General features: G+C 43.3%; 1 protein-coding gene across 1 annotated transcript; it reads right to left on the bottom strand.

The window, feature by feature from the left end:
• On the bottom strand, positions 1–27,379 carry LOC149443224 (nmrA-like family domain-containing protein 1). The gene is made up of 6 exons (XM_089655762.1): positions 27,274–27,379; positions 15,558–15,669; positions 4,304–4,542; positions 2,798–3,047; positions 1,868–2,058; positions 1–357 (listed from the first exon to the last, which is right to left on the bottom strand). Exons 2-6 carry the CDS (start codon positions 15,592–15,594, stop codon positions 178–180), a joined length of 897 nt encoding a protein of 298 aa, XP_089511888.1. The 5' UTR covers positions 15,595–15,669; positions 27,274–27,379; the 3' UTR covers positions 1–177.
• Positions 27,380–27,878: the final 499 nt, after the last annotated feature.

Genomic DNA, 27,878 nt, shown 5'->3' on the forward strand with positions numbered 1-27,878 from the left:
TTAGGATTTTCTTATCCATTTTATTATTACAAAAGAATAGGATGACAGTCATGGCTGGTTTTAATTGGAAGGTGGATTGGTCATTGCTTCCTATGAAGAAAAGTCCAAATTCTGACCCACGTGGCATAAGTTCACATTGAAGAAACATTACAGTTTTTACTGTTCAGGGAATAAGGTTCACAGGTTGTCAAAGGCGGCCTTGTTCTCCTCTAGCCAGCACTGGAACTTTTTGGATTTGGGATTGAGCTGAAGGGTGAGCTGAATGTCGCGGTCTGGTTTCATCAAGTAGAACTTAAACATGTTGGCCAGCTCCTGTGCCCCGGGAAAGCCCATTTTTGCATAGTCTTCGGGAGTCATCTGCAAAAGTCAAGAGTGAAAGTTAAGCATGGCCTGCCATGTAATATGTAGCTTGCCATTGCTGGTCTTGTGAAAATGCAAGTTTCAGTCCTTAGCCTAGAACAGTATGTAGGAAGTTCTAAATTCACCTGCTCTGTTCTTGTCCAGCGATTATTATAAGTCGACAATAAGGTAAATAGAATTTTCAAAAGGATTGGCACTGCCAAGTCCTGTATTCTCACTTAATTTAATTTTAAGCATCAGTCCAGTTAAAACGTTTATATTAGCATAAAAGGCCAACATGCTTGTTCCTTCCTCAGGGCTTAGGAATGCTGAAAAGGTGTTTAGACTGAGATTGACGTTCACAAAAAGGGAAATTTGTGCCAGTTCTAAATATTTGTTTCCTGCCACTACTTTGGCAGCCATCCAGATCAGCCTCTCGCAACCATGGTTCCGTGAAACCCTAGGGTTCCTCTAAAGGTCGCTAGGGGGTCCTCAAGCACTGAGCAATTTCTGCTTCTTCAGTTACAACTGACACCAATGCAAAACAATTATCTAGTTATCTGTAAGGAGTGCGTTCTTTTCAATAACCACCAGTTCATTGGAGGTCCTTTTTCCCGCTGACCACAAATTTAAGGAGCATTCTTCCCAATGACTACCAGTGTAATTGGCCTTTCTATCCTCTGGCCACCAGTGTAAAGAGGCCTTTCTCCCTAGTGACCACCCTGGACTGTGCAGGGTGGTAAACAATAAAAAATAAATAGTCCACCAATGTAAGGTGGACCCTTTCACACTGTCCATCAATATAAGTAGGTCCTTCTACTTTCCACCAATGTAAGGGGGTCCTTCTACTCTCCACTAATGTAAGGTGAACCCTTTCCCACTGTCCAATGTAAGGGAAGGGGGTCCTTCTACTCTCCACCAATGTAAGGGGGTCCTACTCTCCACCAATGTAAGGTGGTCCCTCTCCCACTGTCCAATATAAGGAGGTCCTTCTACTCTCCATCAATGTAAGGTGGTTCCTCTCCCACTGTCCATCAATATAAGGAGGTCCTTCTACTCTTCATCAATTTAAGGTGGTTCCTCTCCCACTGTCCATCAATGTAACGGGGTCCTTCTGCTCCACCAATATAAGGAGGTCCTTCTACTCTCCATCAATGTAAGGTGGTCCCTCTCCCACTGTCCAATGTAAGGGGGTCCTTCTCTCCACCAATGTAAGGTGATCCTTTTCCGACTGTCCATCAATGTAAGGGAGTCCTACTCTCCACCAATGTAAGGTGGTCCCTCTCCCACTGTCCACCAATGTAAGGGAATCCTTACTGCAAAGGGCACTTTGAACCACCAAAATGGTTTAGACTTTTTATACTAAAATGCATAGACAAAGTCGATATGGAAAAAAAAAAACCCTTCAAAAACTCTCATCCTTGATTCTCTACTAGGTTTGAATCTTTGTGACCATGTTAGGCAAATCTCCCAATTTCTGTGTAAGCTTTGCCTTAGATTGGAGCGATCACTCGTCACCACTTATTACCTTGACATCTCTGATGTTCTTGCCAAGCACTCTGGTCAGTATAGCAGCATACTGTTCTGTAGTCAGCTTCTCCATGCTGAGACCGAGGTCCTTGCCAGCATATTTTGAGGGAGACTTTAAGATGGTGAGAACAACGCCACCCAGATCCTTCACAGAGAACCCATCCAGGGGGACATCACCCATAGGCAAGCCTGCAAGATGATACATTTCAGCGTCACACTATAGAATATGATCATGCTTCATTTTATAGACATCCATATGAGATCAGTCAAGATTTATTGATGAACATTGAGAAATGTATTATTTTTTGGTAAAGTGGAGAATGGTTAAAATTCTATTTTTTTTGCCATCTGTATCCTGTTGGGGAGATTACCATGCACTTCCTGTCCCAGAGTTACAACGGAAAGTGAGCGAAAGTCCACTCTTAGTTGTCGCCAGACCAGGGACCCTCATTGGAAATCTCCCCCTCTCCTGTTTCTTTGGAAATGGCCATATTTTGGCTTTCCCATCATTTTTCTCAGCGAGCATTGTCTCAAAGACAAACCGAGAGGATGATACTCCCCAGGGAGAATGCAGACATTAATAAAGACCTTACAGACGTTCCAACCCTTCCATACTCCAGTTGAAACAGCTTATAGTTACAAATTTGTGGGACAATATAGATTAGGCCAAGGAACCATTAGTCCAAAACAAATAGACTGACACAAACCTTATCCAAAGAGCGAAAAAAAAATCCAAAAAAGCAAGACTAGTGGCAATGAATGACTGAAGGTAGCATGGTATTGACTACAGACAAGACAAGTATTCACACCTGACTCTGGACCCTGTTGTCTATATGTGCCACATGTCCATTTGTCTACATGTACTTGTTTATTTCCACTTCAGTGGGATACCTACAGGTTAATTAACACTGCTACACCATCATCTTACCCAGAGTGTAGCCATTGCCATCCTTGTCCTTCTGTGGCCTGAAGAAGGTCAGGAAGTTCTCGTAGTAACAAGGGAGTCTCACGCTGGTCATCGGCATGCCGATCTCCCTGAAGTACTCCTCCACCTCCCCTTTACTGTCAAAATGATGCACTTCCAGCTTTCCACCAGTCAACTTCTTCACATTCTCCAAACCACTGAACACCACCAACGTCAGGCCAAGACGCTTAGACACATCCGCGATCAGTTTGCCCTTGAAAGAGAGGTCAGTTGTAACTTTCTGCTAAATAGGTTGTCAAAAACAAATTCTCCCAACCCGAGCTCTCTGCTAATTGTAGAACTGATTAGAGATCTGTAGCTGTCAAATCACAGTGGATCATGCCAGGCGTCTGTAGAGAGGTACCTGCTTCTACATACCTGGAAAGGGTCCTCCTCTACAGCATGCCAGTGAGGGACAGGCTTACTATGGCTGTGGCATGGAAAGTTTTGGAAGAATTTCCCAGGTCCAGGTCTCAAGGTTGGGAGCCACTGCTCTAGATCACTTCTGAAGATATGCTGCAGACACCCCCAGATACATGAAATGTTATTCCTGCAGAACGTTTAGATAATGTTCTCCAAGGTCATCAGAGATAAAACTCCCTCAAGCTTCATAATTGCTCCCTGTTAGTGATTCAAAAGCTACTGAAGTCCCTGGGTAAACATGAAAGTTGGGAACTAGCATATTCAGAAGGAGAGGACAGCAGTGGCATCCTGTGTATTTTCATTACTACAGTTTACAGGTTAGGTCAGCCATTCTCAACCAGGGTTCTGAGGAGCCTTAGGGTACCTCCAGAAGTTGCTAGGGGTTCCTTGAGCAGCGGTTGACTGACCATAGTCTGGGGTCAATGCCACTTGGAAGAACCAGCTGCATGAACCCACTGATCTTTTTATCTGATTGTATGGGTGGCATTCTGACCACCACTGTTAGAAGGCATTCTTCCCATTCACCACCAGTGTAATGGGCATTCTTCCCATGGATTTATCAGAGGTTCCCTAAGGCAAGCCATAGACAATGTGATGTTCTTTCCTGTAACCAGTCAGTGTTGATACAGAGCAGAGGTATTGTATTCTCTGGGTGGGGCTTGGAAAGCTGGCCCGGCCAGAAGAACACGGGGCTATTGCTAGTGGCTATAGCTGCTAGCAGAAAAAAAAAAAAATTAAAAAAGTTGCATGTAAAAACCAACATGCTGGTTGTTTCCAAGTTGTACAATAGCCTGCCCATAGGTGGTTCAAATCTCGGCCGGCCTGCATGACTCAAGACGTGAAAATTATTTCACGGGTTCCTATGGGGGTAGAAGGGCTGGGTTAGGTGATAAAAACAATGACGACATTTCTTCTCTGGAAATATCTACAGAGAAGAAATGCCTTCATTTGGAAGACCACCCTATTGTACATATAGTATGGTAACAGAGTGTCCCTCTTAGAGGAAAGGTTTTAGTACATAGCATGCACATGGATGTCTCAGTTTACCTGGGCAACTTCCTTATCTTTGATGAAATGTTCCCAGTAGTTGGTGACCACAAAAGTTCCATAAGCTCCACTCAGGGCAGCCTCAACGCTCTTCTCATCATCCAGATCTGCGGCCACCACCTCAGCACCAGCTTCCTTCAGCTTCAAAGCAGCTTCTTTGCTGACATCACGAGTCACCGCCCTGACTGCAAAGGTGTCATCTGCCAGCAGAGCCTTGGCTACAGAGCCGCCCTGAGCTCCTGTATAGAAGACAAAAGGTGGTCAGAGAAAGACATTTCCCTGGACAAGTCAAAACAATGAACTTCTCACATTTGCTTCCTTGTGGTCCCTTAAATATATAATAATGAACTAAAACCATTGGAAACTTTTTGATAAAAATAACGGTTGATCTTTTCTGGAACTTAAGAGCTGTATTGTTTCCTCTGCACACTTCCATGTTATCTAGAACAGCCCTCCTAGGTCCGATCTTGGCCTACAGACAGAATGCCTAAGCTGGCCATAGACGAGTCGAAAACCAAACAAACATTCTGTTGATCAAAAAAACGAAGATAGCTCATATGATTGCGACATCATTTGTTTTTTTTTTTGTTTTTTTAGAAAAACGAAATAAAAAAACCACCAGCATGTTGGACCAGGCACTTTCAATTGCAGCACAAAAATTGCATGTTGCCGTTGGCACACCAATGATGTGAACAATGAATGATTCAACGGTCGACACACATTTTGTTCGGTTTTCAGCTCGTCTATGGCGGGCTTTAGTTTCTAGGTTGTAGACATCTGAGAGTGGGAGGGATTGCATTGTAGTTTAGCAAAAGACAGGGTTGGCACCAGTCAGTTCACAAAAATTCTGTGTGTTGTCAGCCCACAATGGGACTTATTTATTTCAGGTACTTATAGCGCTGTCAATTTACACATTATATATATATATAGTGGGGATCGAAAGTTTGGGCACCCCAGCTAAAAATTTGTATAAATGTGCATAAAGAAGCCAAGGAAAGATGGAAAAATCTCCAAAAGGCATCACATTACAGATTAGACATTCTTATAATATGTCAACAAAAGTTAGATTTTATTTCCATCATTTACACTTTCAAAATAACAGAAAACAAAAAAATGGCGTCTGCAAAAGTTTGGGCACCTGCAGAGTTAATATCTTGTACTGCCCCCTTTGGCAAGTATCACAGCTTGTAAACGCTTTTTGTAGCCAGCCAAGAGTCTTTCAATTCTTGTTTGAGGTATCTTTGCCCATTCTTCCTTACAAAAGTCTTCCAGTTCTTTGAGATTTCTGGGCTGTCTGTCACACACTGCTCTTTTAAGGTCTATCCATAGATTTTCAATTATGATGAGGTCAGGAGATTGTGAAGGCCATGGCAAAACCTTCAGTTTACGCCTCTTGATGTAATCCCCCGTAGATTTCGAGGTGTGTTTAGGATCATTATCCATTTGTAAAAGCCATCCTCTCTTTAACTTCAGCTTTTTCACAGATGGCATCAAGTTACCATCCAAAATTTGCTGAAATTTTATTGAATCCATTTTTCCTTCTACTCGTGAGATGTTCCCTGTGCCACTGGCTGCAACACAACCCCAAAGCATGATTGATCCAACCCCATGCTTAACAGTTGGACAGAGGTTCTTTTCATTAGATTTTGTGCCCCTTCTTCTCCAAACGTTCCTTTGCTCATTCCGGCCAAAAAGTTCAATTTTAACCTCATCGGTCCACAGAACTTGTTTCCAAAATGCATCAGGCTTTTCTATATGTTCATTTGCAAAGTTCAAACGATGATTTTTGTGGTGAGGACGTAGAAGAGGTTTTCTTCTGATGACTCTTCCATGAAGACCATATTTGTACAAGTATCTCTTTATAGTGGAATAGTGTACCACAACTCCAGTGTCTGCCAGATCTTTCTGGAGGGATCGTGCAGTCAAACGTGGGTTTTGAATTGTTTTTCTCACAATCCTGCGAGCTGTTCTGTCTGATATTTTTCTTGGTCTTCCAGATCTTGCTTTAACTTCCACTGTTCCTGATGACTGCCATTTTTTAATTACATTCCGAACAGAGGATATTGACATCTGAAAACGCTTTGCTATCTTCTTATAGCCTTCTCCAGCTTTGTGAGCGTCAACTATTTTCAGTTTCAGTTTTCTAGACAACTGCTTAGAAGAACCCATGGTGCTGATTGTTGGGGCAAGGTCAGATGAGTCTGGGCATTTATAACCTTTGAGATTGACATCACCTGGTCTTCCCAGACGATGATTGAGAACAATCCATGACACTGGCAGGTCTCAGCTTTGCAAAGGGGGCAGTGCATGCTATAAATTCTGCAGGGTGCCCAAACTTTTGCAGACGCCATTTTTTTGTTTTCTGTTATTTTGAAAGTGTAAATGATGGAAATAAAATCTAACTTTTGTTGACATATTATAAGAATGTCTAATCTGTAATTTGATGCCTTTTGGAGATTTTTCCATCTTTCCTTGGCTTCTTTATGCACATTAGTACAAATTTTTAGCTGGGGTGCCCAAACTTTCGATCCCCACTGTATATATATATATATATATATATATATATATATATATAGTACATTCACATCAGTCCCTAACCCTCAAGGGGTGTACAATCTAAGGCCCCTAACTCACATTCATACACATACTAGGGACAATTTAGACGGGCCAATTAACCTACCAGCATGTCTTTGGAGTGTGGGAGGAAACCGGAGTACCCGGAGGAAACGCACGCAAGCACAGGGAGAACATGCAAACTCCAGGCAGGTGGTGCCGTGGCTGGGATTCGAACCAGCGACCCGAGTACTGTAAGGCGGAAATGCTAACCCTTTAACCACTAAGCCGCCCGTGCATTTCTGGCGGGTCTACGGGTATTTTTTTGGACTTGCAGTGTCTTTAAAAGCTAAACTCCAGTCTTTCCTTCAGTCTCGCAGAGTTGTACCAGCTCCTCTCCTGAACTGAAATGGCTTCCTCTGATCTCACTGCACACTGTGAGCTTCTCACAATGTGCGTTAGAAACTGCAGGAAGTCAGATAAGCTATTTCCTGGCTGGAGGACATCCAGCTTCATCAAGCCTCCTCAACCAGCCCGATTTTCCCTGGCCTGCCCCTTTCATGAATTGGATTTCAGTTCTTCCATTCATAGAGGCTCAGCATCACATGTGAGTGTTACCAACTTTTCCCGTTTTCAGGAAGCTATGTGCAAAACACTGCCATCCCCTCCCACCAAAATACCAATCCCTGACGAAACACGTAGGAGGGAGCCACGCACACACTACCAACTGGCCAGTGGCCATCTTTGTTGTTGGAATACATCTATGGTGTTTTTTGTACATGCCAATTTTAACTTTGACCATGTAAGTGCAACATACTTAATACTTTTCTTAATATTGGTGGTTTTACAATATGTGGAGCATTTCTCTATTACATGTATTTTACTATGAGTGTCTGCTTTACGGATTCACATTGGAGGGTCTGGAGCCATCATTTAAGAGTCGTTTTGGTTGGCTCCTTGCCACTTTTTCGCAACATTCTGGAGGACTGTCTATATCCATGATGTTACCGATACAATATTAACGAGCGTTGATTGACCACTCTTAGTAAGGGGCCACAATCCTTCCGGTAAGCTTTGCATGCGAGTGGATGGTGTTACACTGGTTATATGAAGTTCTCTGGTTTCATCACGGCACGTGGGACTGATTCGTTTTGATTGTATCAGAGACTTTACACTGTATTATAATTATTTATCACATTTAATTCTTAAGATCAAGGTTTAGGATTTATTCACTGGTTAAGCTCTGCACTATTGGTTTTAAACCCCTCCTACCAACCTGCCTACATTGTATAGAGAAGCACAGTGACCTAGTGATGACATCACTTGATCTAAAATGAGGTGTGCAATAAAGATGGAATGTAAATATCAAACGTAGGCGAGCGCTGGAACTATAAATCAGCTAGCACCAAGGTATAGGTAATAACTCCTTCTAGATAAATATATAGAAAGTGCAGCGCTAAAATAAGTGAATGATATTATAGTGAAAATAAAGTGCAAAGTCAATCTCACATAGCGAAAAAAAAAAATAATAATAAATCAGCGGAACAGTCAAGGGCAGCATATAAAAAAAAAAATGTGCAATTATTGAATAAATGTGAAACAGTAAAGTGCAGCATAAAAGTGAGAATATATAAGTGAATGATATTATAGTGATTTAGTGCGGACTAAGTGTCCAGTGATTATCTGTTCCTGTGCTAATTAATCACCGCTAGCTCTGTAGTGCGCGCACTTGAAGAAAACCCACACTGACACACGAGTTCAGTTTGTGAATATTTCTCATTTATTGGAATGAAAAAGTGAGTTTATATATGCAAGATGATGCAAAAAAATCACATGAGAGCAGCATTAGCATTATATTAGTCTTTGATTGGTCATTTTACACGAAAACAATCTTCCTTCAGAATATAAGCGTAATCCTCTTCTAGGTCTGATCTCTAGAAAGAAATATTTTCTTTGCTCTCAAGTTCACTCGATGGGAGGGGTTGCTGAGCAGCCATTTTTGAGTTGAGGACTACAAAGACACACACAAACACACACTCTCGAAAGTTTGGGCGCCCCAGCTACAAATTTGTATTAATGTGCATAAAGAAGCCAAGGAAAGATGGAAAAATCTCCAAAAGACATCAAATTACAGATTAGACATTCTTATAATATGTCAACAAAAGTTAGATTTTATTTCCATCATTTACACTTTCAAAATAACAGAAAACAAAAAAATGGCGTCTGCAAACGTTTGGGCACCCTGCAGAGTTAATATCTTGTACTGCCCCCTTTGGCAAGTATCACAGCTTGTAAACGCTTTTTGTAGCCAGCCAAGAGTCTTTCAATTCTTGTTTGAGGTATCTTTGCCCATTCTTCCTTACAAAAGTCTTCCAGTTCTTTGAGATTTCTGGGCTGTCTGTCACGCACTGCTCTTTTAAGGTCTATCCATAGATTTTCAATTATGTTGAGGTCAGGAGATTGTGAAGGCCATGGCAAAACCTTCAATTTACGCCTCTTGATGTAATCCCCCGTGGATTTCGAGGTGTGTTTAGGATCATTATCCATTTGTAGAAGCCATCCTCTCTTTAACTTCAGCTTTTTCACAGATGGCATCAAGTTACCATCCAAAATTTGCTGAAATTTTATGGAATCCATTTTTCCTTCTACTCGTGAGATGTTCCCTGTGCCACTGGCTGCAACACAACCCCAAAGCATGATTGATCCAACCCCATGCTTAACAGTTGGACAGAGGTTCTTTTCATTAAATTCTGTGCCCCTTCTTCTCCAAACGTACCTTTGCTCATTCCGGCCAAAAAGTTCAATTTTAACCTCATCGGTCCACAGAACTTGTTTCCAAAATGCATCAGGCTTGTCTATATGTTCATTTGCAAAGTTCAAACGATGATTTTTGTGGTGAGGACATAGAAGAGGTTTTCTTCTGATGACTCTTCCATGAAGACCATATTTGTACAAGTATCTCTTTATAGTGGAATAGTGTACCACAACTCCAGTGTCTGCCAGATCTTTCTGGAGGGATCGTGCAGTCAAACGTGGGTTTTGAATTGTTTTTCACAATCCTGCGAGCTGTTCTGTCTGATATTTTTCTTGGTCTTCCAGATCTTGCTTTAACTTCCACTGTTCCTGATGACTGCCATTTCTTAATTACATTCTGAACAGAGGATATTGACATCTGAAAACGCTTTGCTATCTTCTTATAGCCTTCTCCAGCTTTGTGAGCGTCAACTATTTTCAGTTTCAGTTTTCTAGACAACTGTTTAGAAGAACCCATGGTGCTGATTGTTGGGGCAAGGTCAGATGAGTCTGGGCATTTAAAACCTTTGAGATTGACATCACCTGGTCTTCCCAGACGATGATTGAGAACAATCCATGACACTGGCAGGTCTCAGCTTGGCAAAGGGGGCAGTACATGCTATAAATTCTGCAGGGTGCCCAAACATTTGCAGACGCCATTTTTCTGTTTTCTGTTATTTTGAAAGTGTAAATGGAAATAAAATCTAACTTTTGTTGACAAAATATAAGAATTTCTAATCTGTAATTTGATGCCTTTTGGAGATTTTTCCATCTTTCCTTGGCTTCTTTATGCACATTAATACAAATTTTTAGCTGGGGTGCCCAAACTTTCGATCCCCACTGTATATATATTCATACAAAACATTTAGAAATATAAAAGTAGATATGTATAGAAAAATGTATATATTCAACAGGAAACCAAATAAGCATTTTACCATATCCATCACAGTAGTGAAAATAAAGTGCAAAGTCAATCTGACATATAGCAAAAAAAAAAAAAAAACAACTAATCTCAACAAATACTGCTCTGTCTGCTTTTCTCAAAATGTCTGAAATAAATTTTATTATTTTTCAGTGCATTCTGGAAGGTCTCCTGGGGTTATCTTTAAAAAACCCTTCTAAACGCAAACGCTCATAAACACGGTATGCAAATGGACGTTTTTTAACCTGCGTTTTCCAGCAGTCAGTTTCCATTGTTCAGCAGTGTCCCGTGTACATGGGGCATAATATTCACTTATTTTAGCGCTGCACTTTCAATAACAATGGAATGTCTGAATAATGTCCCCTCTTCTCCTGTCCCATTGACAGCCATTGAATATTGATTGTTCCATCACTAATAGTTTGCATCTCCCCAGCAACAAAAAACCCCGAGAGAGGTTCTAACACTCCTCGTTGATCCACGGGCTTTATTATTTTTTGAGATTCTGGACGTGAACAAGTAGCAGATCTGGAAGTTTGCCTTTAACCCCCCCCCCACAAGCTGGTCGCTTCCAGTAGCATTTGGCCCACCTAATATCCGGATTGTAAAACACTCGGGGCATTTATGAACCATTGGTGCCAGGAACGGTTACTGATAGATGTTGGAGAGGAGCCAAAACAATCACACTTTGTACCGCAACATGTAACCGCTACACGAGCCAAACCAATAACCTGGCTCAGTGGTAGGCACTGGGCAAAGGACACAATCTGCATGGAGTTTGCATGTTCTCCCCTGTATTTGTGTGGGTTTCTTCCAGGTACTCCGGTCGCCTCCCACACTCCAAAGTAGGCCTGGACATAGGGAACATTTGCCCGGTGGGTCAAGGCCACCGGGACAGGAGGGGTGGCGAGGCGGCACATAGAGGAATCGATCCGTACATTTCTCCCACAACCACTGAATGCCAGCTTCTCCTCCTCTCCCTCCTGCAGGCAATTCAGCAGCAGCAGGGAAAAATAAATAAATAAATAAATGCACGGACCGGTTCCTCTATGTGCCACCTGGCAGCCCCCCCTATCCATCTCCTGCTGCCCTGTGCTCCTATATACTCCCCTGGTGGCTGGCTGCCCCCCCAATTCTCTGCAGTGCTCCCAGGTTCCCCCTTCCCTGTGGCTGCTGTAGGGGATCTGTCAGGATAGACTGTCCCCTGGGGCTCTGAGCTGAGAGAGTCTCTCTCACAGCCCAGAGCCAGTGTTGACAGTTCCTCCCACCACCGATGGGATTGAAGAGAGAAAACTGGTTATGCCCCTCCTCCTGTGTCTGCCCCACCCATACTCCCTGGCAGTCTTGTGTCTCCCCCCCCCCCCCCCCTTTCTCACGTGTTTTTTTTTCTTCCTCTCTATCTCACACCAAAGCCCTCGGGGCTGTTAAAAAAAAAAAAAAAAAATATTGTAAATAAAATTGTTACAGTATTAAAAAAAATAAAAACCTACTGACAGTAGTAGTGGAACTACCAGGGTCACAAAGGTCACTCTTGCAACCGGGCCCTGGTGTTCTTCCACTAGGCTACAAAGATAGGGTCCCCGATCTTGGGGCTGCTCAGTCCAAAATGCCTTTTTTTTTTTTTTTTTTTTTTTTTATTGTCCCAGTCCAGGCCTGCTCCAAAAGACATGCTGACAGGATAATCGGCTGCTATCTAAATTGACCCTAGTATGTATGAGAGATAGGGACCTTAGATTGTAAGCTCCTTGGGCGCAGGTTCTCATGTGATGGGTAAATGATCAGCTCTATATGACTACTGGTAATAAATGAAATGCTGAGTTCTAACAGCTGATCTGTGCAATCAGGCAAACATTAACTAGATGTAATAAAAAGCCATCCCTGGATCATTGGTCTCCTCTGCTCACCCATCGCTCTTCAACCGTATTGACAATCAATGCCGAAATCTCAGCAATGAAATCTCTGGATATGACCTGTGCCACGCCAAACACGCCTTCCTCCCGCATGCAGCTAAACCCTTTCTGCAGACACTATGGGGTTTATTTACTAAAGCTGGAGAGTCCAAAATCAGACTCCCTTCTGCATAGAAACCAATCAGCTTCCAGGTTTCATTGCCAAAGCTTCATTGAACAAGCTGAGGTTAGAAGCTGATTGGTTTCTATGCAGAAGGGAGTCTGATGTTGGACTCTCCAGCTTTAGTAAATAAACCCCCACATGTCACATGTCTGCAGCAGATGTGGGACTCAGATTTATAGACAGATAACAGGAGGCGACAAGCAACACCATTCATGGAGAGGGCGCTGTAGAGTCATTTTTGCACTTAAATAGCCACTTATTAGGATGAACCCCTCCCCCTCCAGAGGATCCCCCCCCCTCTTCCTGACCATTGCGCGGTCATGCAATACTGCACCCAAATTAAATTTATGTCCTTTTTTCCTGACAAATAGAGCTTTCTTTCGGTGGTATTTGATCACCTGTGCGGTTTTTTTATACAAAAAAAAAGACTGACAATTTTGAGAAAAAAGTATATATATTTTACTTTTTGCAATAAAACATCCAGTTAAAAAAAAAAAAAAAAAAAAATCAAATTTTGTCATAAATGTATGGGGTCCAAAGTCTCACCCCATGTTTTCCAATGAGCATCTTTCATATCTATACAACTTAATGTAGTTTCTGCACTACTTTGGTCCGACTTTCATGCGACTTGAGGTCTATAGACGTCAATGTTATTACACATCTGTGCGACTTCAAGTTGCAGTGACTTGAAAGTGGTTCCTGCACTAGTTTGGTCTGACTTGTGACTTGAGGGCCATGGAGTTTATTATACAGGATTTATATAACGCCAACAGTTTGCGCAGCGCTTTACAAAATGAAGGCAGACATTACAGTTACAAAAAAAAAAAAAAAAAAATTGTTACAAGAGGAAACAGAGGGCCTGGCTTGTTAGAGCATACAATCTGAATGTAAACCTTCCCAAGTCACACCTAAATGATATACATGCGACTTGTGCATGACTTTGTAGACTGCAAAAAATCATCCTTGGTCAAAGCAAAGTCGCACTAATCCAAAGTCACAATGAAAATCGCACATTTTTAAAATCGCAAAAGTGTAAATGAAGCCTTAGTGCAGATCGGCATTCATTAATGTATCACCAAGACCCCATTCATACTTGTGAGACTTGTAATGTGACTCTGGACATCAAAGTCGCATGACAAGTCCTACTCCATATTTTCCAATGACAAACATTCATATACATGTGACTTAAAGTTGCAGCAACTTCAAAGTAGTTCATGCACTACTTTGGTTCAGCTTTCATGCAACTTGAGGGCCATAGACTGTTAGATGTTAATCCTCAAGTCATGAATGTTGTACATACCACAGTGGGTCTGACTTTACAGAGGGACAAATCGCATCAAAAGTTGCAGAACTTTGGAGTCATAGAAGTGTGAATGGAGCTTACATATAAACAGGAACAAAAACAAACAATGCTATAGTGCATGCACAGCTTGCCAAAACGATTGTTGTTGTAGGCACCATTCACACTTGTGCAACTTGTCATGCAACTTTGGACCTCATCAGCAAGTCACATGACAAGTCGCACCCTGTTTTCCAATGAGTATCTTTCATATCTATGCGACTTAGGCTCCGCTTACATATATGCATTTTGCGTTTGATGCTTTCTGCAGTTTGTTTTGTGTTTTTCTACACGTGTTTTGCTGAACTTTTTTTTTTGTTAAAGTGGAATATTTGTTCGTTGCTGGATAGAATAAAAATGCAAAAAACGCAGCAAAAACACTACCATGCTTTTTAAGTAGCTTCTCCATTGAACTTGGTTGTAGCAGAAATGCTGCTTTTTGCTTTTGAAAAAGTCCCTGACCCTTTCCAAAAATGCAGCAGCTCAAAAAAGCATCGCTGTGAATGTGTTCCATAGGAAAACATGTTAAATGGACTGTAGTGCGTTTCTGCAAAAAGCACAAAAAAAAAAAAAAAGAAAAAAAAAACCCACAGCGGTTTGTATGAATGGGGTGCGATGATGAGGCGGGGTGGAAATTGCACGAATTCCGCACTGTATCAGTGTGAATCCGGGCTGAATGTAGTTCCTGCACTACTTTGGTCCGACTTTCATGCGACTTGAGGGCTATAGACTTCAATGTTAACCCTCATACATCACATGAGAGTCACTCCTGAACGTGTTAACATGCGACAATTGTGCAACAGTTGTCCATTATCATTGGTCAAAGCCAAAGTTGTATCCAAGCCGCACCCATCCAAAGTTGAACTCCAAAGTCACGTGACTTTGGAGTCGTACAAGTGTGAAGGGAGCCCGTCATTGATTGATCTGCCAGAAGTTTTTTTTTTTTTTGTTCTATAGGGCTCCTTCTAGTGAATCAAGCCGTGTCCTCGGCTCAGTCCTGCTGGATATCCAAGTCTGCAATCATCTCCTCTACAAAGTTTACTATTAGGGCCGGTTCACACTAGAAACAGTCCAGATGCGTTTTTGCATGCACGTTTTTTGATGTGTTCTTTATGCATTCCAGTGCGTTTTTTTCCCCATTTCTGCATTGCGTTTTTGCACTTGAGTTTCTGATGCGGTTTTTTTTTCTTGTTTCTAGGCAGATTTAAAACACAGCAAAAATACAATACATGCTTTTCTGCAGCATTCCCATTGAAGTCTACAGAACCATAAATGCAATGTTTTGCGTTAAAAAAAAAGTCCCCAACCCTTTCCAATAAACGCACCAGGTGAAAACACGGAGATGTGAACCTGTCCCATAGGAAATCATGTTAAAATGGACTGTACTGCAAAACGCAGCAGAAAACACTTAGGTGTGAACCCGGGGTAAGGCCAGCCTTGAAGGACAAAATTGTTTGGTGACGTTTAGGCACAGGAGCCAAGACCAAGCTGCAGAAAACCTTCACCCCGATTGTTCGTTGACTTTCCCAGCCTGTCTGAACTCCCCCCCCCGTACAGACTTTCTTTGTCTCACTCACCTGTGGCTCCAAAGACTGTGATCACTTTCTTGGACATGGTGAGGGTGGTAGTGGTGGTGGTGGAGGAGGAGGACACCTTCTGGTCTTAGATGTTCACCTGTGGAAGGCTTCGCTAGAATGAATCAGGAAGGAGAAGAGACAAGTTTATATAGGAAGCCGTGGTCACCCCCACCCCTGACTACTCTGTTTGGCTTTGAACCAAGTTGTCACTATGACTCAGCAGAGTACAATAGATGGCTGGAGGGGGACAGAGCCTGACCGGGCAGATGGACCCCAGCCAGAGACCCCCTCCACCTCCTGATCTCATGCCAGGGCAGTCAGCAGCCAGTCACATTACACAGGAGGAGTCTCCTTCTCTGAATGGATCACTTTTCCTCCCAGAGCCTGGATACAGAATATAAAAGGTACAATGTACCAAAGTTAATGAAACGTCAGCTGCCTGGAATAACAGATGACACAAAAACACTCATTTCAAATCCAGTGCGTTCAGAAAGTATTCATGTGTTCAATGTTGTTACGTTGCAGCCTGATTCTACCGTTGTCTAAATTCATTTTTTTTTCTCATGAATCTACACTCCCCGGAATGGCAAAGTGAAAAACAGAATTTTACAAATGTTTGCAAATGTATAAAAAAAAGGAAAAACTGAAATATCACATTGGCGAAAGTATTCAGACCCTTTGCCGCAACACTTGAAATGTAGCTCCGGTGCCTCCCATTTCTCTTCAACGTTGCTGAGATGTTTCTACACCTTGATTGGAGTCCACCTTTGGTAAGTTAAATGGATTGGACATGATTTGGAAAGGCAAACACTCTCTATAAAGGCCTCATAGCTGACAATGCATACTGTATCAGAGCAAAAACCAGGAGGTCAAAGGAGCTTCCTACAGAGCTCAGAGACAGGATTATTGCAAGGAACAGATCTGGGGAAGGCTACAAAAATTCTGCTGCACTGAAGTTTCCCAAGAGCACAGAGACCTCCATAATTCTCAAATGGAAAAAGTTTGATTGGAGTCCACCTTTGGTAAGTTAAATGGATTGGACATGCTTTGGAAAGGCAAACACTCTCTATAAAGGCCTCATAGCGGACAATGCATACTGTATCAGAGCAAAAGCCAGGAGGTCAAAGGAGCTGCCTGCAGAGCTCAGAGACAGGATTATTGCAAGGAACAGATCTGGGGAATGCTACAAAAATTCTGCTGTACTGAAGTTTCCTAAGAGCACAGTGACCTCCATAATTCTCAAATGGAAAAAGTTTGGCACAACCAGGACTCTTCCAAGAGCTTTTTTGCAAACTCCATATAGGCTTTCATGTGTTTTGCACTGAGGAGAGGCTTCCGTCTAGCTACTCTGCCCAGATCAGTGGAGGGCTGCAGTGATGGTTATCCTTCTGGAGCTTTGTCCCATCTCCACACAGGATCTTTGGAGCTCAGTCAGAGTGACCATCGGGTTTTTGGTCACCTCTCTCACTAAGGCCACTCTACCCTGATTGCTCAGCTTGGCTGGTCAACCAGCTCTTGGAAGAGTCCTGGTTGTGCCAAACTTCTTCCATATGAGAATTATGGAGGCCACCCTACTCTTAGGATTATTGCAAGGCACAGATCTGGGGAGGGCTACAAAAAATTTCTGCTACACTGAAGTTTCCTGTCTCTGAGCTCTGCAGGCATTTCCTTTGACCTCCTGGCTTTGCTCTAATACAGTATGCATGGTCAGCTGTGAGATCTTTTATAAAGAAGTGTGTGCCTTTCCAAATCATGTCCAATTAATTGACTTTACCCCAGGAGGACTCCAAACAAGGTGCAGAAACATCTCAGCAACGATCCAGAGAAATGGGAGACACCTGAGCTAAATTTCAAGTGTTTTTGTAAAGGGTCTGAATACTTGTGCCAATGTGATATTTCAGGTTTTTATTTTTAATAAATTCACAGACATTTCTAAAATTCTGTTTTCACTTTGTCATTATCGAGTACTGAGTGTAGATTAATGAGAAAAGAAAGGAATTTAAACAACTGTAGTATCAGGCTGCAACATAACAACATTGGAAAAAGTGAAGGGGGTCTGAATACTTTATGAATTTCATATATATACACACACACTATTGCCAAAAGTATTGGGGCGCTGGCCTTTACACACACATGAACTTTAATGGCCTCCCAGTCTTAGTCCGTAGGGTTCAATATTGAGTTGGCCCCGCCCTTTGCAGCTATAACACCTTCAACTCTTCTGGGAAGGCCGTCCACAAGGTTTAGGAGGGTGTCTATGGGAAGGTTTGACCATTCTTCCAGAAGCACATTTGTCAGGTCAGGCACTGATGTCGGGGGAGGAGGCCTGGCTCACAGTCTCCGCTCTAATTCATCCCAAAGGTGTTCTATGGGGTTGAGGTCAGGACTCTGTGCAGGCCAGTCAAGTTCCTCCACCCCAAACTGGCTCCTCCATGTCTTTATGGACCTTGCTTTGTTTGTAATGTTGGAACAGGAAGGGGCCATCCCCAAACTCTTCCCAAAAGTTGGGAGCATGAAATTGTCCAAAATGTCTTGGTATGCTGATACCTTAAGAGTTCCCTTCACTGGAACTAGGGGGCCAAGCCCAACCCCTGAAAAATAACCCCACACCATAACCCCCCTCCACCAAACTTTACACTTGGCACAATGCAGTCAAGCAAGTACTGTTCTCCTGGAAACCACCAAACCCAGACACATCCATCGGATTGCCAGACAGAGAAGCGTGATTGGTCACTCCAGAGAACACATCTCCACTACCCTAGAATCCAGTGGTGGCGTGCTTTACACCATGGCATCTGACGCTTTACATTGCACTTGGTGATGTAAGACTTGGATGCAGCTGCTCGGCCATGGAAACCCATTCCATGAAGCTCTCTACGCACTGTTGTTGTGCTCATCTGAAGGCCACACCAAGTTTGGAGGTCTTTAGCTATTGACTCTGCAGACAGTTGGTGACTTCTGCGCACTGTGTGCTTCAGCATGCGCTGACCCCGCTCTGTCACGTGACGTGGCCTACCACTTGGTGGCTGAGTTGCTGTTGTTCCCAGTTGCTTCCACCTTGTTATAATCCCACTAACAGTTGAGCGTGGAATATTTAGTAGCCAGGAAATGTCACGGATGGACTTATTGCACAGGTGACAACCTATCACGGGACCACGCTTGGAGTCACTGAGCTCCTGAGAGCGACCCATTCTTTCACCAATGTTTGTAGAAGCAGTCTGCATGCCTAGGGGCTTGATTGTATACACCTGTGTCCATGGAGGGGATTGGAACACCTGAATCCAATGATTTGGAGGGGAGTCCCAATACTTTTGGCAATATAGTGTATATTATATATATACCACATACAATGAAACCACCTAAAATTTTGCAATCTACACAATAAATAAAATATAAACTGTAACAATTGCTGGAATTTTGCCCACCATTTATCAATCTTCCATAGAACAATGATGGCCGTGTATCCTTCTTGGCCTCCAATAGAGACGCCATTGTAAGATCCTACAGAAACCTGTTCCAGCATAGCGTGCATCAAATATTTAAATTGTCATTATACACCCAATACAGGTGCGCCCTTAAATATTTAGGACTCATTTACACGCGTGACTATTATTGCCTTCCCTCTGAAAAGTATTGTGCGTTGGATCATTTTTCAGAGGGCAACTGACAGAAGGCGTGCAGGTGATCGCCTCTTCTCCATCTGTTTTAACCCTCAAAACGCTGACCCCCCGCGCTGCAACCATGCGAATTGCAAGCAGTTCAAGCCAGTTGCGGTGTGACCCTATTCATTTGTTTGGCTGTGGTAATGTGAATTGCTGTATAGGTTTGCCTGCAGCCTTGGCTTGTGTACAGCCTTGTGCGGTGCAGGGGGAGGGAGGTCAGGAGCAGTAAATCTGTGGCTCAAACAACTGCTTTTACCACCCACTGGCTACCCTTGTGAACAAGCCCCAAGACGCTGCCGTTAAAGCTCAACTCCAGTCGGATATAAAATATACTAAATGAATGCAGCTCTCCAATACATTATACTTAAGAACCTGAATGACCTGGTATCAGCCTCTTGCAGTCCCAATACAGCAGGGCTGGAACATGAGAGGCAGAAGCAGCACAAAGATCCAACAGGAAGCACGCTGATAGGAGGAAGGAGCAGAGTGACAGAGAAATGAGCTTGTTACTGTACTTTTACTCCTTGTACTGCTCAGTCTCAGGCTGGAGGTGGGTCCAGGATGACCTGGGCTCAGAGGAAGTGGGTTGAATGACACTTGCCATCAGCCTGAGGACATCTAGTGGCAGAAGAAAAGTACTGCGGGGAATCCCTGGCTTGCAGGTGAAGATTGCAGCCAAAAATGATTTAGTTATTTGATCCTATAATAAGTTATTCATTTTTAACTCTCTACATCACTGCTGTAACTTGTATATACCATTGGCATCAAGCACCAGCGAAACAGCTGATATATAGAAAGTGGAATGCAAGAAAAAGAAACCCTGCACCATGTGTAATAACGCATCAGGGCTTCCAGGTGTACATAATACATAAAAAGAAAATAAAATTGCCCCTACTATAGAAAATTCCTCTTGTCTCTCTCCTATACTGCCCCAGCGGTCCATAATTGAGCACAGACAGTCCTTATTTCACGTGTCTGAGCTGGAAATTGGCAGAAATGATTAGAAAATGTGAAAATGTAACGGTAATTCTCAGCGTGTTTAGTGTGGAGGGTGCGTTCATTGAAGAGGATCATCTGTGTAATCCTCCGAGCTATGACACGCATGACAGATAATCCGAGCGGTTTGGTCCTCGGCCCAGACATGGACAGTACAGAGCAACAGTCACCAGATGGGAAAGAACATTAAAGCGGAACTCTGGGCAAATGCATATTCTCACCCAGCATCCCTTTAACTGGGCTGTTCCAAAAGTCTGCCTGATCATGTGACCACTGTGATTGGTTGTCACATGATCGGGACTTCCAATCATTAGTGATGGGCCGAACACCCCCCTGTTCGGTTCACGGTTACGTGGCCTACCACTTGGTGGCTGAGTGGCTGTTGTTCCCAGTTGCTTCCACTTTGTTATAATCCCACTAACAGTTGAGCGTGGAATATTTAGTAGCCAGGAAATGTCACGGATGGACTTATTGCACAGGTGACCACCTATCACGGGACCACGCTTGGAGTCACTGAGCTCCTGAGAGCGACCCATTCTTTCACCAATGTTTGTAGAAGCAGTCTGCATGCCTAGGGGCTTGATTGTATACACCTGTGGCCATGGAGGGGATTGGAGCACCTGAATCACATGATTTGGAGGGGTGTCCTAATACTTTTGGCAATATAGTGTATATTATATATATAACACACACACTGAAACCACCTAAAATTTTGCAATCTATGTGATTGGTTGTCACATGATCGGGACTTCCAATCATTAGTGATGGGCCGAACACCCCCCTGTTCAGTTCACGGTTGAACATTCGAACCTAAGGAACGTTTGACTGCAAACTTCAAACAGAGGGGACAATTCACTAAGCGGTATCTTACTGCATCCGAGTCTCTAGACTGGGAGCACGTCATGATTTACTAAATTTGACTTTTATCAGCCTCTAAAGCTGGCCATACAAGGGTCGAATTCCGAACAAATTTTCTTCTAAAATTGTAACTAAGAATTTACGTTTGAATTTTGCACCATTAGTGGGCAGCAGCAACGGCTGATTGTCATGTAGCCATCGAATTTGAATGATCGGGCATGTTGGGAATTTTTTGAAAGATGAATGAATTTCTAATCAATGATGGGAGAATCGTGCGAGATATATAATCACAAAAGAAATGAGCGTGACCTGGAAAGAAAAGAAGATTCCCAGACACGAAAATTCTTTTCAGAAGCAACATGAGGTGAAATTGAAGGCTTGGTTGGTCGAATTTCGAAATCAATGGTGGCGCCATGGGATTACAAAATGCACAAAATTTTTGATTTTCTAAAGAAAATTAATTTGGAATTCGATCTGTGTATGGCCTGCATTACAGTCCCTGTACAGCAGAGCTCAGACCAGGAGAGGGAGTAGTAATACAAGGAGCCAATAAGTTGTGCTGCATTGCATAAGAGCTTTATGGGCCTGGTGCTGAGAAATTTGATGGATCTTTTTTATTGAAATAAATTACATGAAAATGCAATTTTTTTTAGAACAAAATAAATTAAATGGGGGAGAGAGAGAGGGTGGGAGGGGGTGAGAGAGAAAGAGTGAGGGTGGGAGGTGGTGAGAAAGAGGGTGGGAGCAAGAGAGTGGAAGGGAGTGACAGAGAGAGAGAGAGTGTGAGAGGGAGTGAGAGAGAGTGGGAGGGGGTAAGAGAGAGAGAGTGGGAGGGGGTGAGAGAGAGAGAGTGGGAGTGAGAGAGAGAGTGTGGGAGGGGGTGAGAGAAAGAGAGAGGGAGAGTGGGAGGGAGTGAGAGAGGGAGAGTGGGAGGGAGGGGGTGAGAGAGAGGGGGTGTGAGGGTCTAGTGGGAGGGGTGAGAGAGAGAGGGAGTGGGAGGGGTGAGAGAGTGTGTGGGAGGGGTGAGAGAGTGTAAGGGAGTGAGGGAGAGAGAGTGGGATGGGTGAGAAAGAGAGGGGGGTGAGAGAGGGGGGGGCGAGAGAGAGTGGGAGGGGTGAGAGAGAGAGAGTGGGGGGTGAGGGGGAAAGTGTGGGAGGGGGTGAGAGAGAGAGTGGAAGGGAGTGAGTGGGAGGGGGTGCAAGAGAGAGAGGGAGGGGGTGAGAGAGTGGGAGGAGTGAGAGAGAGAATGGGAGGGGGTGAGAGAGAAAGAGAATGGGAGGGGGTGAGAGAGAAAGAGAGTGGGAGGGGTTGAGAGGGAAAGAGAGTGGGAGGGGGTGTGAGAGAGAGTAGAAGGGGGTGAGAGAGAGTGGGAGGGGGTTGAGAGAGAGAGGGTGGGAGGGGTGAGAGAGAGAGTGTGGGAGGGGGTGAGAGAGAGTGGGAGGGGGTTAGAGAGAGAGAGGGTGGGAGGGGTGAGAGAGAGAGGGTGGGAGGGGGTGAGAGGGAATGGGAGGGGTGAGAGAGAGAGAGGGTGGGAGAGAGAGAGAGTGGGAAGGTGGGAAGAAAGTGATGGGCTTTAACTTGGCAGATTTCTAGCCCTCTACGACCTAAACTATCCCCATATACAGAGGTGCTGTGTCAGGGCGCATACTGCTGAGTTCATGCTGGTTCATTGGGAGAAAAGCAAACCAGCAGTAGAATAGCGAGAAGAGGGAATATTTTCCGTCAGCGCTGTCATGATGACAGATGGACAGGTCTGGTTTTACTTCTCACACACTGGTGCCGGTGGCAGGTCGCAGAATGCTGTGTCACTCCTGGCCTCACTTTTTTTTTCTTTTGCACGGAATTCATGTTTTTCTATTTAATTTAGCATTATTTTATTTTTTTTCATAACATTTTTCCTAAAGTTTTGCAGAAAAAAAGTACAAAATACAAAGGTTGCCTCTGCTGAGCTAAAAAAATTAAATAAAAAAATAATAAAAAAGAAATGATAATTTACTAGCTGTCTTTCACCCAGAATGTCATTTCCTTCCACACGGAGTAAAGTGTGGAGGCTTCAACTGCTCACCTCTCCTGAAAATACTACTTCTCCGGCTGGTATTGACAACTTCTGGACAGTTTTACCCCCCTTCATGACCAGGGCATTTGTTTGCTGTTTGGCACTGCACTACTTTATTTGGCAATTTGCCGGTGACACCCTGTATCCAAATGACATTTTTATAATTTTTTTCACACAAATAGAGATTTCTTTTGGTGATTTTTATACATCACATTTTTATTTTTTGAGGTATACTCAGATGTACTGAGATGTACTGCTAGGGTGACAGTATGTAAAAAAAAAAAACATAAATAATCATTAAAAAAAATAAAATAAAAATGTAAAAACAATTTTTGAAAAATTGTAATTTTTGGTTATAAACTAATTTGTTTTTTTTTTACTAAAAAGATAACTGATTACATTTTGGCCAATATTTATGAAGAAAGATTATTTATTTGCAAAATTTTATAAGAAAAACACTTTTTTCAAAATTTTTGGACTATTTCATTTACATAGCAAAAAAATAAAAAAATCCCAGCGGTGAATAAATACCACCAAAATAAAGTTTTATCTGTCTCAAAAAAATGCTAAAACATTCATATGGGTACAGTGTTGCATGACCGCGCATACTGGGATACTGACTGGTGACAATGGATGGGTGCACAAAAAACAAAGTAACTAAGAAAGAGTGACATATGTAAAGCATGCTAACAAACCGCCTTGGGGAGATGGAAATGAAATGATGACTCCCTCCATTGTAGAAGACTCACATGGGTGACAACAGCACAGAAATCTGCAAACTCATCCCAGCACATCACATCTCACCTCTTTGTTTAGTTCTGATTCCCAGCAGCCATGAAGTCCTGACAATGCTGATCCCAGCGCTGGGCCCAAGCTCACTTAGGGTCGGTTCACACCACAATTCCTTCATTCCAGACGCGTTTCTGCATGTGTGTTTTTCATGCATTTTTTATGTGTTCCAGTGTGTTTTTTTCCCCTCTTTTTTTCCTTCATCTCAATCAAGGACAAGTGCTTTCTGGTACATTTTTTATGTATTTTGCTGCGTTCCAAATGCATTGCTGACTCTGGCTCTTTGGCTTGAATCCCTGACTCCAACCTTGTCATCAGAACTGGTACCTTCATTACCAACTGTTATCGACCTTGGCTTCAATCCCTATCTCCAATCTTGTCATCTGAATAGGTAGCTTCACTGCCCAACTGTTACCAACCTTGGTTTGAACATACCACTCTGATCCTGTCTTTTGAATTGGTAACTTCAATGCCCAACTATCACCGACCTCAACTTCAATTCTCAGCTCTTCTCCTGTCTTTTGAATTGGTACCTTCATTGCCCTACTGTTACTGAACTCAGCTTCCATTCCTGTCTCCAATCCTGTCTTCTGAATTGGTACCTTCATTGCCCAACTGTTACTGACCTCAGCTTCAATCATCAACTCTTCTCCTGTCACCTGAATTGGTACCTTCATTGCCCTACTGTTACTGAACTCAGCTTCCATTCCTGTCTCCAATCCTGTCACCTGAATTGGTACCTTCATTGCCCTACTGTTATTGACCTTAGCTTCAATTCCTGCCTCCAATCCTGTCTTCTGAATTGGTATCTTCACTGCCCAACTATTACTGACCTTGGCTTGAATCCTCAACTCTTCTCCTGAATTGGTACCTTCATTTCCCTACTGTTATTGACCTTAGCTTCAATCCCTGCCTCCAATCCTGTCTTCTGAATTGGAACCTTCACTGGCCAACCATTACTGACCTCAGCTTCAATCCTCAACTTTTCTACTGTCTCCTGAATTGGTACCTTCATTGCCCTACTATTATTGACCTTGTCTTTAATCCCTGTCTCCAATCCTGTCTTCTGAATTGGTACCTTCACTGCCCAACTGTTACTGACCTCAGCTTCAATCCTCAACTCTTCTCTTGTCTTCTGAATTGGCACCTTCATTGCCCAACCGTTACTGACCTCAGCTTCAATCCACAACTCTTCTGCTGTCTCTTGATTTGGTACCTTCATTGCCCTACTGTTATTGACCTTGGCTTCAATCCCTGTCTCCAATCCCTTCTTCTGAATTGGTATCTTCACTGCCCAACTATTACTGACCTTGGCTTGAATCCTCAACTCTTCTCCTGAATTGGTACCTTCATTGCCCTACTGTTGCTGACCTTGGCTTCAATCCCTGTCTCCAATCCTGTCTTCTGAATTATTACCTTCATTACCAACTGTTACCGACCTTGTCTTCAATCCTGTCTTCTGAATTGGTACCTTCATTGCCCAAGTGTTACCGACCTCAGCTTCAATCCTCAACTATTCTCCTGAATTGGTACCTTCCTTGCCTTACTGTTATTGTCCTTGGTTTCAATCCCTGTCTCCAATCCTGTCTTCTGAATTGGTACCTTCACTGCCCAACTGTCTCCGACCTCAGCTTCAATCCTCAACTCTTCTCTTCTCTTCTCTCCTGAACTGGTACGTTCATTGCCCAACTGTTATTGACCTTGACTTTAATCCCTGTCTCCAATCCTGTCTTCTCAATTTGTACCTTCATTGCCCAAATGTTACTGACCTCAGCTTCAATCCTCAACTCTCCTGTCTCCTGTCTACCTTCATTGCACTTCAGTTATTGACCTTGGCTTCAGTCCCTGTCTCCAATCCTGTCTTCTGAATTGGTACCTTCATTGCCTTACTGTTATTGACCTTGGCTTCAATCCCTGTCTCCAATCCTGTTTTCTGAATTGGTACCTTCATTGCCCTACAGTTATTGACCTTGGCTTCAATCCCTGTCTCCAATCCTGTCTTCTGAATTGGAGCCTTCCCTACCCAACTGCTACCAATTGCAGCTTGAACCCCCAACTCCAATCCTGTCCCCTGAACTGGTACCTTGTTGCTCAGCTGTTAGTGAACTCAGCTTGTATCCTGTCTATGATCCTGCCACCTGCTCTGGAATCTTGGTGTTTCTGCATCTGGTTCCTGTCCAGGAGTCTACTGTCATCTGGTTCATGGACCTGATGACTTTAACAGATCTGCTACTATTCCTTGTAACACTGGCACTTGTGCCACTCCATGTCTTTGTATGCCCTGTTGCCAATTTCAGGGGTGTTGGACAGGAGGTGCAAGAGGGGTTCTCCTTGTCAATTTGGTGTCCATTAGGTATGTAATAAGTTTAAATATGCTTTAAAGTGGAGTTCCAGTCACTTTTGTATTTATTGAAAGTCAGCAGTAACGAAAACTGTACGAAAACTGTACGAAAACTGTATGAAAACTGTACGAATACTGTACAAAAACTGTACGAAAACTGTAGCTGTTGACTTTTATAAACACACACTCACCTGTCCCAGAGTCCAGCAATGTGCTCACCTGTGCCATCCCTTCTCTGCTTCTTCTTTCCCCGGTGCCGGTATCACAACTGTGGGCACCATGTTGTGACAGCTTGCAGCTTCACAGCCGGGTGCACACTGCGCATGCGCGAGTCGCGCTGCACATTCTGATTGGTCCGGCAGTCTTCTGGGACCTGTGAAGGTTCCCAGGAGACTGCGGGAGGAAGGAAGTGGGCCAATCTTCCAGCTCACTTTGCTGCGGCAAACTGAGCCGGAAGTGGGAGTGGGTACCTGTCAAAACAGGTATCCGCTCCCCCCCAAAAGGTGCCAAATATGGCCGTGGAGAGGGGGGGAGGAAGCAAACAACCACTTTTTAGTGGAACTCCGCTTTAACTATCAGTATAGCCAAGTAGATGAAAATACCGCAGAGGTAAAATCAAGTTGAGTTGCGGCACAGAAAGACGTGAATGGTGACAAATTAAAGAGGTATGCTCAGCTGCCACATCCATCTACCAGTGGCTGAACAATGAATTCACAGTAAAGCAGCCGACAGCCAACAAGCCGCCTCTGCCGAGGCCTCAGACAAGGGGGCCCAGGAGGGCTGCCTGCCTCTCACTGAACATGCTCGGAATCCCCTCCCTGGTGTAGCTGACTACACGTGACAACAAGGCAGTCATTGTGGAAGAGCTTGTCGGCCCCTTCCTCAGATCCTGGACCACCAACAAAACAAAGGGGGAAAAAAAAGAACATGCCTATATTTCCAGGCGCTACAAACGTATCAGAAACAAAGACCCCATAATAATAGAATATAATAAATGCCCAGAGCAGAACTTACTATGCAGCAGACAGAGCTACGGTGCCACCAGCTGTCAGAAGGAAGTGATGTCACCATCTACTAGTTCACCCAGGCTTCGGTGTCAGTGGTGGTCTGAAGAGCAATCAAGCATTTACAACTCTTTTGTGGGTTCGGTCTGTGTATTTAACCCCTCGCCCTCCAGAGGATTTACCCCCCTTCCTGACCAGGCTATTTTTTGCGTTACGGTGCTGCGTTACTTTAACTGACAATTGCGCGGTCATGCAATGCCACACTCAGATGAAATTTACGTCCTTTATTTCCCACAAATTTAGCTTTCTTTCGGTGGTATTTGATCACCTGTGCGTTTTTTTATTTTTTGCACTATAAAAGAAAAGTCCAACAATTTTGAGAAAAATACTATATTTTTGACTTTTTGCTGTTAAACATGTCCAGTATAAAAATCTAAAAAATCAAATTTTGTCATAAACTTAGGCGAAAATGTATTCTGCTCCATGTCTTTGCTAAAAAAATCCCAATACGTGTAAATGAATTGGTTTACGTGAAAGTTATAGGTTTTTTTTTACTAGTAATGGCGGCAATCAGCGATTTATAGCGGGACTGAGGCATTCTGACACTGGGGGGGA

Source organism: Staurois parvus, unplaced genomic scaffold (genome assembly GCF_062004578.1).
Source record: "Staurois parvus isolate SC_StPar_1 unplaced genomic scaffold, SC_StPar_1.0 ptg000867l, whole genome shotgun sequence".
In the NCBI taxonomy this organism is placed as follows: domain Eukaryota; kingdom Metazoa; phylum Chordata; class Amphibia; order Anura; family Ranidae; genus Staurois; species Staurois parvus.